The 12862-nt window shown below is 48.3% G+C and overlaps 1 protein-coding gene across 1 annotated transcript in view; it reads right to left on the reverse strand.

The window, feature by feature from the left end:
• DCDC2C (doublecortin domain containing 2C) overlaps nucleotides 1-12862 on the reverse strand; it is a 102541-nt gene that overhangs the window by 66074 nt on the left and 23605 nt on the right. The window contains 3 exon segments of the mRNA XM_057557909.1: nucleotides 3054-3191; nucleotides 7714-7842; nucleotides 12608-12684. Coding sequence (XP_057413892.1) covers nucleotides 3054-3191; nucleotides 7714-7842; nucleotides 12608-12684 — 344 coding nt within the window.

The raw sequence follows: 12862 nt of genomic DNA on the forward strand, positions 1-12862 counted from the left end.
GCCACTTGCAGCAACACGGATGGACCCAGAGATTATCATACTAGGCAAAGTAAGTCAGAAAGAGAAACACAAATATCGTATGATATTATTTATATGTGGAATCTAAAAATGATACAAATGAATGTATTTACAAAACAGAAATAGGTCCACAGACATAGAAAACAAACTTATGGTTACCGAAGAAGATAGTGAGCGAGCGGCGGAGATAAACTAGGGGTTTGGGATTAACATATACACACTACTATATATATAATAGGTAAACAACAAGGACCTACTGTGTAGCACAGGGAATTATACTCAATATCTTATAATTACCTATAACGGAAAATAACCTGAAAAAGAAAATACATGTATATATATATATATATATATATATATATAACTGAATCACTTTGCTATATACATGAAAGCAACACAACACTGTAAATCAACTACACTTCAATTTTAAAAATGTTTTTAAATACTAATTTTTTAAAAGAAAACTCAGCACTCGATCTTACAGAGAGCTGCTACTCTGCCCACCTAACAGCCTCAGAATGGGAAGATGACCAAGGGTCCACGACAGCCCCTCATGTGCTGCAGGGCAATGTCCCCATCGAGGGGCAGTCCTGGGTTTCCAGGCGGATTTTTAAATTTCTTCCCCCCACTTTCCAAAAGGATGCTGAGGTGGTTCACACAGAAAACAGATAAAAGTCTAATAAGTTAGAAGTGGAAAATTGGGAACAAGTAAATAAAGGAACAAATATATTTATTGTAATATAGTTGCCGTGACTAATCCTAAAATCCAGGCTTCTGCAGCCAAACAAAGGAGCCCGGCATGTGGAGTAGTTTCCATTCTCAGCAACTCAACCCACTCCTCAAATGGGGCAAGGATTCCTTCAGTACTCAGTTCTGAGATCCACGTACCATGCAGACCTTGACATAAGGGACGACGGATACCGTAAAGCCTTTGACAGGTATCTGTACACCAACCTTTGCTAAGTCAATGCCCTTTGTTTTCTTCTAGGACTTTCCGTTTTCTAGAACAAAACGTGCTTGCTATGCCTGCTATATGCTCTTGTCACACTGACTTCATAGAAGAATTTTTTTTTTTTTCTGCTGTGGGCTCTTAGTCCCAACCCTGCTCTGCCAGGCACGCAGCAGCACAGATGAGAGCTGAGCCCTGGGATCTGGAGAAGGGGGGCTCCTTGGTCTGAAGGCAGTGGCCAGGAATGCCCTTTCTGTGACCGAGCAGTCAGGGTCAGGCTGAGGAGCGGCTCATGACGCCACAGGTGAATGTCCCAAGTCAGGCACCTCCCCACGAGGACGAGTCCCACTTTGCCCCCAGAGCCGAGACAGGAGCTGCCACCTTAGTCTCCTGGCACCCCCCACCCCCGCCCAGCTCCCCAGTGGCCTGGCATCCAATGGCCCCCCATGCTAGGAATCCCATACCTCCCTCAGGAGCCCATCCCGTACCTAACAGTTGGGTTCCCACTCTCCGACCTAACTTCACGTTGCTGTGGGTGAAGCCAATTTCCTTTCACTCTTGACTCAGGTAGAAGCAAGCTTTCCTGGGGTGGCCTTTTTCATCCTTGAAGAGCACGATTCAGACCCTCAGGTCCTCCCGTTCCAGGATGCAGCTACCAGTTTCTTCCACCTTTCCTTTCCCCTCTCCCAACCCTGTCTGGGCTGCTCCCTCTTGGTTCCCTTCCGTCCCATGTTCAACCCCGAGCCCAGGACTCAATCTAGCTTGTGCCAAACAGAAGGCAGCCTCCCACTGCCATTACGTTAGCACATTTATCAGGCCAAGAGACACTAGACTGGAACGTTTGGAAAGAAATGATTCATGTGTTGATTCTCCTCAGAAGAACAGCTGCCCTACTCTCCAGCTAATAATGACAGCGCCTGATATTTGTAAAGTGGTTTTAACTTCTTAAAGGACGTTCATAGCCATCATTCGTTTGGGTCTCGTCAAAGTCGGGGTAAGACATTGACAGCATTCCCGTTTTACAGGTGAGGACTCTATGCCCAGAGAGGGTGAGGGACTCGCCTGTGGGCACACAGCGCAATGGCCAAGATGGGATTAGAAACCCAGGCTTCTAATTTACAGCCCCATGCACTGCCCATAGCAGCCTAGATTTAGTGGGATACTCACTCCACAGAGCCTGATGTTCAGGAAGCTATCAGAGAATAGATATTCAGCCTCAATTCTGTGTCCTCATAAAGGCACGCCTTATATCTAGGGAAGCCCAGAGCAGTAAAAGCACAGTCCCAAGTTCCAAGGGCTGAGTTTCACCTGAGGCCTGAGCCTACAGGACAGCACTGTGCCTTCACTACTGGTGCTCGCCTGCCCTATCCTAGCTGCAAGCCGGAGAGTGCGGGGACAACCATCGCATTATCTCAGGGGGCGGGACCAGAGTCCCCACCGTCTCATCTTCCTCCCGGCCATTCCTTCGCATCCACAGGTGCACACACCGGGGCGTGCCCTGTTACGCGGGTCCAGGACCTACTATAAAAATCACTGCTTTGTTCACCAGGAGAGACTGCCAGCCTGCACACACTCTGTTTTAGATAAGGAAAAGCAAGTCGAATTAAGAAAACGAAACTGTGCCAGATGGAGCGTGGGCTACCATGACCGTGGCCTGGGGCCAGCTCTATCCTGTACGTTTAGACTCTTGACCTCTGAGACCCCAGGAACCCCGGAGAAAGACTCAATACGGGATCTCACTGTCCTTGTGACTCTGTCCAACAGCAGTGGTTCCTCCACGCCGAAGATTCTGAAAACTCAAAACTGCCTCATAGGGACTTCCCTGGCGGTCCAGCGGTTAAGACTCTGCACTTCCAATGCAGGGGGCACGGATTCGATTCCTGGTCGGGGAACTAAGATCCCACATGCCGCGCGGCACAGCCAAGAAAATATTTTTTTTTTAAAAAACTGCATCATATATAAAATGATAATATCAAGTTTCACTACAGAAAAATAGCAGGTACCTAAACTGACCATATTTGGGAGAGGAGCTGGGGGGAAAGGCAAATTTTACCAAGCAGGAAGGGAGGGAATGAAATGTGCTCACTGTTGGACTTCGCTGGGGACCTTTGGGGACTTCCAATAAGGGAAATACTTGAAGGCCTCCAGACCTGCCGCAACGTAAAAATGGTTGTCTTGCGAATCCTCTGAGTTGTCCAGAAGATGCCCGTTCTTTGTAAATAATCTGTGAGTAAAGACAGAAAGAATGAGCTGGAGACTTAAGAGCCCTGACATCGGGCTGGGGGCACCCGGTACATAACGCGACTGGTGTGTGGACCACAGGACAGCTGATGCTCCGAGAGCAAACGTAACCCAAACGGGCTAACGGAGCCCTGCGGGAGCGGCTCTGCCAGGGTTAGGCTCGCTTTCCATTTTTAGGTTTTTTAATTAAAGTATATCTTCAATTACGTACAAGTATTCAGAGGGCCCTGAGAACATCTTAAGCTGTTGGTTGGTGTTCAATTAATTTTTACTAATAACAGTTAAAATTAATACAAATTGGCTTATATTGTTATAACAATACTTGGAAAACAACCCGGCATTTATTAGCAAATAATATGCCTTTTTATAAGCACAAAAAGCCTAATATTTGTCTACGTTTTATTATGCACTCTTTTTTGGCATGTATTAATTCATAATTCATGTATTTAAGAAAATATTCAATGCTGAGCATCTGTTAGGCACCATACAATGAGGTAGGCACGGCCTTGCGTAAAAAATATGAATAAGAAAGCCACTGCTTCCCCAAAGTCAAGAAGTGTACAAAAGCCTATAAAAGCAAGTATGACCAGAGAAGGGCAAAGTGTCGGCGTTCTAAGAGGAGAAAGATTAAAGGCAAATGTAGGCGTCACGAAGGTGAAATGCACAAGGGTAGGTAGGAGTTCCTCATGTGAAGATGGGATGAAGCCTTTGGGGCAGCAGAAGGGGCCTCTGCAAAAAGCCAGAACACGGGGGATTGACTGTCACCGAAGGGTGAAATGCAGACATGGAACTTGAACGTTGAATCCCAGAGCCTGGAATTCTAGGGGGAGGAGCTTATCATCGATTTAGTCGGAGTGCGTGGGGATTTGCGTGGAAATGTGGGTAAGCACAGTGTTTTAGCAACAGGCGGCTGGCCATCGTGGGTGGGATGTGACGGAGGAAAAGCACCTCACCTGGGGGAGGAGATGCAGGGCTATCGCAGGGTGTACGACGTGCTCACGAATGACAGCAGTGAGCACAGGAAGGGAGAGGAGAGGATGCAGGGCAGCTGGAGCAGGTGGGGCCCACAGGACTCAAACCTCCCTCCCCTGAGCAGCCCCCAACCCCAGCGAGCAGGGAACCACCAGATGGCTGGCTCACACACGGCGCTGGACCCCCGCCCCGGAGTTTTTGATTCAGTGAGTCTAAAATGAGGCCTGAGCATCCGTTTCTAACAAGGGCAGCTCCTGGACCTGCTGCCTCGGGTCACCCTGTAGGACCAAGATGAAGAACCTCCAGACAGGGGACAACTGTGAGACGCCCCAGGGAGTGGAACACAGGGCTTCCAGGTGAGAAGCAGGGCTTGGAACTTCCTTCCTCTCCTGTTGTCACCTTGGGACAATCGGTGCCCATCCCTGGAGGGCTCCCAGCTGGCACGAGCGTCCCCAGGAGCAAGTCAGGGAGCTGCAGACGCCCTCGGCAGCGAGGGGCCCAGGGAGGCGGCAGGACGGACTGGCTGCGGCCTCGAGGACAGCCTCCCCCGGAGCTCGGGTGCTGGGGGCTGGACCGCAAGGCGCCGGGGCTGGGGCCTTGGGAGACTCCACCGGAAGCAGAAGTGCTGGGACACGTGGACCAGGAACTTAACATAAACGTGGAAAACGTTACAAAAGAAATAAGGGAAATAAGAGATAAAGAAAGAAGCACAAATTACTGTTTGGAAGGTAAACTAGAGGACCTCTCCCAGGAAGCAGCAGGGAACGATAATAGAACACACAGAAGTTAAGAAATAAAAATGAGCAGAAGTGCCATCAACCAGATAATAAGAATCCCCAAAATAAGTTAAATTAGGCGTAGAAAGGAAGAAATACGGGTAGAAATAATGAAGATTCGTGTCACAGAATGAAAGAAAGAGGGAAGACCTGCAACTGGAAGAGCCCACAGGCGGTGGAAAAGCGGAGGGAAGAGTTTAGGCTCGCCACCGCTGCCCAGCCTGTGCCCGACAAACGCGGACTGAATCAAAGCTTCAGGGTGGAAACGGTTGTATCTCAGAGTCTCAGAACCTGGCAGGGACCGCTCACCACCCTTCTCTTCCAGCAGGTAGAGAGCTCTGCCAGGCGGACAGAGCCCAGGGCTGCGGGACGTGGGAAATTCACCCTCTTTCCTCCTCAATTCCTCCCCGTGCTAACGCCTCTCCTTTCCGGAACCGCGTCTGGCCAGCCTCACGGCCAGGCATCACCCATAACACTGCATTTCCCAACCAGGGCTGGACCAGGGTGAGGCGAGAGAAGCACCCGGGGTGCAGATCTGGGGGGTGCCCGCTTTCAGGGGTGCACCAGCATCTCCTCCCAAGCCCAGCACACCCCGACCTCTGCTCATCCGCTGCTCTCAAGGCGAACCTCTTCTTCTGGGCTATTCCTAGACTGGGCTCCACGCCTGGGTGTGCTCCTCTCCTACACACTCTGCCCTCCACTGTGATTCTGCTTGATTCTGCCTTCCCTGCAGGGCCACAAGCTCAATGGGGGTGAGCGGACCAGGCTGGGCCTCCCATGTGAGGCGTGGTGCCCACCGTGCAATCAGCACGCAACACACGTCTGTGAAAAACAGATTTTTCTAACACCAAGATCAGCAATAATCTCTCACACAGAGACCCACACAGAATCTTAACGGTTTCTCTGGAATATCTATATATCCCAGAAAGTTCAAAACTATCCAATAAATCAACTAATTTTAATACCGCTGAGAACTTGGCTAAGTCTCTAACGGACACAAGAAAAAGGTATAGTAGAAACCTCCACTGAAGCATATTAACATTATCTAAGGAATGATAAATACAGATAAATACAAATGACTTTTCAAACATATGTTGACTATCAGCTGTAGGCTCCGTTCAAAGATAACATGTACGTTGATAACAAAAAAAAAACCTGTAATGTGCATATTACATCACCCTTTCAAGCTTACTATTGAATATTTGTACTTTCTAAGCATTTCTTTTATTTCCAAGCTCTGTACTTTTTCTAAACTCAGCCACAGAGAACTAATTTAAGTCCAGGGAAAAAAAGAAATAAGCTTATTGATCTAGTGTCCTATTTTCCCTCTAAATATCCTATTTCCTTGCTTGCTTCTCCCTTACGAAGATTTTATCTCTTCCTTTCAGCACTATGTGATACTTGTGATTTTATACATGATACTTATGATTAATTCCACTGCTGTTTCTGGCTTCTTCCAAAAATATGCACGAGTCTATCTGCTCCAGACAATTGCCCCTATTTCTTTAAGGGTAAAACACTAATATTTATAACTGCATCCTGAAGTCACTTGGGCACTTACAGTACTTTCTACTACGTAAACAGCTGTCCTCCTGGAACACTGGTGTTCACTGTTATTCACCACCCTCACTAGGCTAGCGAGTATCCCATTGCTCCAAATGTCCCGACAGTTATGTCCTGCTCACTAGCAGACACATCCGCTTTCATTGCTGGTATCACAACTCTTGACTGTCAGTAGATCTTTTATGTTTTAATTCACCCCCAAGAAAGAGTTAATTGACACAGAAGTGAGAAGGGGCTGAATGCTTTTGCTCTTCCTCCCCAGCGCCAGCCGCCTGGGACCACCACTGTCCGTAAGGACGACGCTTCTAATGGTCCTTCGGCCTCACTCCACATCACCCGACTTCTCAGCTTTAAAGGTCTGTGTCCTCCTGCGCTTTCCCACCCACTCCCGTGGCGAGACCCGGACCTTCTCGTCACCCCGTGTGTTCCCAAGGCCAGGTCTTCTTCACCTCCCGCTACAGCCTGCAGCCTTGCCGCTCCCCACTCCCTCCCTCCCGCCCTCCTCCAACCGCCAGGCCGGGGTCTGAGACCACCGGGCCCTCCCTAGAGTCACTCGCACACCGACCCCCTCCCCTGCTGGTCCTTCCCACCCTCGGCCAGGGACGAGTCTATCCATCTTCCCCTCCCTCGTCCCAGGCTGCCGAGCGTCAGAGGAAACCACAGCCCTGCAGCGTGTCCCACTGCAAATTCGGGGTCCAGGCCAGTGGGGCCCCCAACACTGCTTGGCCAGCGCAGCACACCACCTCCTCCATCCAAGGGCTCCACCCCCCCGTGACGGGCCCCGTCACCACTCGGACGCCAGCTCCCCTGCGAGGCTCCCCGAATTCTCCCGCCCAAGAGGCCTCATGACGTCACCTGAGCATCTCACTGAATGTTAATCACTGGCCGCCCGGCAGGGGCACGGGGGCCCCGGGGGACTGGGGTGACCACATCTCAGCCTTGTTAGCTGTATTCACCAGGCCGAGGGTGAGGCAGATGCTCGCTAAGCTTTGTTGAATGAATGAATGAATGAATGAATGAATTTGTCAAAAATAAGTATGGCCCAAAGACTGCAGAACTATTGTCTGCCTGAAGAATTAAAATCAGAGCTCACGAGGAATCATTTCAGACCTTGTTGGCCAGGCAGGAAATTCTCACTGAAAAGCACAGAACGAGCCCTCCTTCTGGGTCCCCAGAGCTGGGCCAGAGCCTTACTTTCGAACGCCTCCCAGAGGAAAGACCTTCTCTCCGATCGTGGCCAGCACTCAGTTCCACCCCGTCAGGCTGAATTTGGGTATCACAATCTTTACAGGTGGAATAAATAATCTTCCATTTGTGAAAACACTGCAGGAACCAAAGGAAAAGCCTTCGTTAGGGCCTCACACTTTGGGGGAAAGCACTGGGAATCCGCGAAAGATACCCAACTACAGAGCCCTGAGCAGCCCCTGGTGGCCCACACGCCACCCCACGGAGGACAGTCCCCGAGCCCCTAGCGCTCAGAGCCAGGGAGGGGCCAGAAACGCTGGCGACACGGCCTCATGGGATAGAAGACACCCCGATGAACAGGACTGAACTCTACTCTTTAAAAAATACGCCTCCGTGACAACGGGTAACATGGAAGAAAACTGTGTCCATGTGGAAAACAAACGGGGAAATCTGGCGTTAAAAATGCAGCTACTGTCCCCTCCGTGGAGCCAAGAGGGGGTCCCAGAGGAAACAACGTGCAATCCTCTGGAAGGATAATAGAAACCGCTGGTTTCACTCCCGCAGTTTAAGGCAGCTTCCCTGTGGTCCTGGTGGGTTTGTTTTCTTATTTCTATGGGCTGGGGCTGGGGACACGGCTGGGGTCCGCACAAAACCCAGGGCAAAGCTGCTAGTTCTCTGGCATTAGAGTCAAAGCCACTTAGCAACAGTTTCAAACTCTTATTAAAATATTGTAAAATATGAGGCTATTTCTTTAAGTCTAAAAGTCATGGATAGCATTTAACAATACAGGAGCTCAACTTTAAGGTGCTGGCTTTCAATCTGTTACTTTGTTATTTATGATTACTGTTGTTTTATTGCTGTTGTTTTTCCTTAAATGTAAATAATTTAAAATTGGAGAAATACATCTCTTGTTTCAGAGTAAATATAAATTTTAAGTTAACACATTTGTGCACAACAAAAAGAATCAGGTTTCTCAGCTAAGGCGCTGTGGAAGGAGGCTTGCCATCACCCCAGAGGCCACCTTTCTCCACACTTAAAGCCTCTGCCCCAAAACAAACCTCGAAAGGGGCATTCTGTGCAAGTTGTAGCACAGCTCGTCTGTGATGTTACCGCTACCCTGAAGATTTGCTGCAAAGTTTCCACCTACCCGTGTTCCTAAATGGTGCACGCCAAAAAAGTCTCTCCAAACACAGACGGCTAATAATACAAGAAATAAATGTGGAGACAAGGCCATGTTGTGTTTTTGTCTACATTTTTAAGATATTTAATACAGATTCTCACGCTGAGTGCGAGGAAATAAGCACACTGCTATGGACTGAATTGTGTCCCCCGCAGATTCTGGCAGCCCTTGCAGGCTGATACACACACACATTTACACTGTTGACGTGGGTAAAAGTGAGCACGATCTTCCTGAAGGGCGACTTGGGGACACAGACACGGAGACATGTGGGACCAGGAACCACTGACACAGTCTGTCCACTCCCTGAAATCCAACCCACGGAAACGTGGGCACGTATATGTGAACCTGTGAAAACGTCTCTCGCAGGGTCACAGGCAAACCTCAGAGACATCGCGGGTTTGGCCCCAGACCACAGCAACAAAGCGAGTCACACAAAGTTTTTGGTTTCTCAGTGCATAGAGAAGTTACGTTTTTACACCATACTGTAGTCTATAAAAACAATGTACGTACGTTAATTTAAAATACTTTATTGCTAAAAAAAAAAATGTTTACTATCATCTGACAACAGAGGGCAGCCACAAACCTTCAATTTGTAAAAGAAAAAAAGCATTATCTGCAAAACACAAGAAAGCGGAGCGCAATAAAACGAAGTAGAAAGTATGCCTGTATTTACAAAAACCAAAATATAAAAACAACCTAAATGTCCAAGTGCAGAGGAATGGTTAAATAAATCATAGCACAGCCATACAATAATAACTAATGCAGCCATTTAAAATTGTTTATGCAGAATTTGTATTTAGGGGGAAAATGATCAAATACAATTAATGCTGTAAAAAAACACAACAGCAAGTACAGAGAGAACTAAAAGTAAGCGGCCCTCAAAGTTAACAGTGGCTGAATCTGAGGGGAAGGATAACAAGTGATTTTTATTTTATTCTTAACACATTTCTAGATGTCCACTTTTTTATACTAAGCATGTAAATACGGAGGAAAGGATTTTTTAAATTGTTAACGATAAAGAAAGAAATGTTAACAATAAAGAAATTAGGAAATTTCAAGTTTAGAGGGAGTGATGGACTTAACATATCCCCATAAGTTTTGCGGTTGAGCTGGAGAATGAACTAGACCCTTCTCGCTCTGTCAGATTTTAGGTCTATGCTGTTTGAGCATCAGACAGCCCGTCTTCCACCTGACGATCCAGGTAGATGGATGACCAACGCCAAGAAATACACCCAAACATTGTTTCCCTAGAAAGTCTGTGACAGAGAGGTAATGGACACGCACAGCCCCTGGACACACAGTGAAAGCCCATCATTGTTAATTATGTACAGACCACTTTTGTAATACTAGGTAGCCATTTTTAAAAGCACAACGTATCTATATGTGCTAATAAGAAACCATATTAAATTCTGTGGTGAAAGAAAAAGGAAGATACACAGCAATGCTTGCAGCATACATAAGCCTCTAAATCCTTGAATATGCAAAGCCTGTCTTACAAGGACACTCCAGAAACTTTTAACAGTTGCCTCTGGGGATATAAAGTGGGCAGAAGATTTACTATTTTTTTTTTTAAGAAGATTTACTTTTAATGTATACCTTTTAAAACGATATATTTACCATGGGTGTAAGCTACTCTGGCCATAAAAAATAGTTAATTTTTAAAAATTACTTTGATATGAGAGGTTAAAGGCATTAAACAACTTTGCCAATACACCTCCCAATGTGCTCATTAATTTTTAATATGTAATATTTTAAATATTTTAAGTAAGACATACTTTAAATTTTTTAAACAGGAAATGTTTTGAATTTTTCAAAGTAGGAAACAGCACTTGGATCTAGGAATGGATTTTGCCAGGTGACGCGGTGACGGTGGTGGCAGTGGCAGTAGATGCCACTTACCGTAGCACACAGCTTAGTTAATGACAGATCAGGACACAGACCTGAGCCTCCACCTCCAGGCTGGCGGCTTCCCCTGAACGTGGTCTCGACCAGCTGAATTCTGAGGACACGCAGACAGTCAGGGGGAACAGCTTCTCTCTCCACCATCCAGCTGCTACAGAACTCACACTCAGCAACCCCCCACTCCCTCTACCCCAGCTCCTGGCTTACCGGGAAGGGTCACAACACCTTTCTCCTCGAACATCAAAAACTCTGAAAGCCATCGTAACTATTTTCTGTTTGTTTTTAAGTTACCAGGTCTCCAAGCAAACATGATCAGGTCTTCCCTTGGGAGAAAAGGCCTTGCATTTGGACGGATATTTGGGTCCATCTAGTGGAGTTTCTAGCACACCATATAAAGAATAGAGCACATGCCTTAAGAATAACTGGTTTACAACAGAAAACAAAAGTCTGTCAAAATAAGTGAGAACCATTGACAGCGTGGGTCAGGCTCCCCCCAAAAAATGTATGTCTAGTGATACGTGTCTTTGCCAGACAGGACCCATAAGCCAATAATGTTCCCTGAGATTTCTATCCATTCTCCAGAAAGAGATGTCCTTCATAAAGTTTAGAAATACTGTGCCTCTCGTGATCTCAGAACAGCTCTCAGACGTATAAAAGGCACAGTGGAAGGATCTCAGACGTGTGAGCGGCTTCCTTGCAGAGGCCTAAGGAAAAGCATTTTAAAGAAACGACGGTTGGGTTTTGGAAGGTAAGTGAAAGGAACAGCTTAGCTAATAAGCAGGTCATGCTTGCTCCGTCCTTGGGCTTCCCAGCCGGGGGCTCCGCTGTGTCTGGCAGGGGGTTCCCAGCCTCCTGGGCCCCCAGCCCTTGGCTGGTCAGCAGGGCCGTGAAGGATGACTCGCCGGAATGTGGGCTCTCTGCTACCCAAGGCTGGGACTGGCCTGTGCTGCCGCCCCTCAGACATAGAGCCAGGACCCTGGAAGCTCACTGAAATTCCTTCCGTTGGGAACAGAACCGGGTAAGAGGGAAGGTGCCCTCTGGAACTTCAAGTCAGGGATTTTCATCCCTAAAATACCAAAACGGCACAACATATGAAGGACTGGGAGGAAATGGCTGCCATTTGGAGAACTCCTGCCCCTTAACGAGCACTGGGCGGGGTTTCCTGGGACTTCGCAGGTGCACATCACCATCCTGTTTACAAATGAGGACGCCAATTCAGAGAGAGGAAGCGTGTGCAGGTCACAAAGCCGACAAGGTGAAAAGCGGGATTTGAACCAATGTTTGACCTGAGTCAAGCGTGTTCTCCTTCTACAACCCCAAGCATAGCGCAGGCCGGCCCACAGAGGGGTCCCGATTAACCGGGACAGAGTCCCCTGGCACCCCTACACCCGCCCCACCAGCCGCTTCCCGGGGCAGCCAGCCCCCAGGCAACCTTGACCAGGGCGCGGTGAGCATCAGACAGCCCGTGTCCCCCGCCAAGGGGCTTTGGTGGAAACATAACTTCTGCGTTTCCTTTCACCATCCAGCAGCTGCAATGGCTAGGTTAGCAAAAATAAATAAAAAGCTAAGACTAAACTGTGCGTTTCCACCCCACGTGAAGCCGCAGCCGCGGCAGGACAACGGCATTGCTTCTCCAAAATCAAGGTTCACAAGGGAAGAACATGCATCACCTGAAAGGCTGAATCATACAGGAGGCTCCCGGGAGGAAGGGTGGGCGTCAGAGAGAGAAGGGGGAGGAAGAGGAGGGGGGAGAAGGGGGCGCAACGTCTTTAAGCAGCTCGACAAGCGGCGGTTTCTCACCCCACCACCCCGCGTACTCACGTGATTTGTCGGGATAAACGATGGAACGCTCGCCCCCTGGAAGGCACGCGTATGTCACAAGGTACCACCGGCTTGATCTGAAAAAAAGAAAAAAGAAGCCTCAGAATTGAGTTCAAGCTAACAAACGCTTGTTAAATACCAACAGTAGGCACAGCATTCGACCCAAAACCCAGGTAAAGGGTGGGGGGCAGCCTCGCTAAGAGACCGCAGGGGGCACCCGGGAGCGGACCGGGAGCGCTGGGCTCCGAGCCGGGC

Source organism: Balaenoptera acutorostrata, chromosome 12 (genome assembly GCF_949987535.1).
Source record: "Balaenoptera acutorostrata chromosome 12, mBalAcu1.1, whole genome shotgun sequence".
Taxonomy (NCBI): Eukaryota; Metazoa; Chordata; class Mammalia; order Artiodactyla; family Balaenopteridae; genus Balaenoptera; species Balaenoptera acutorostrata.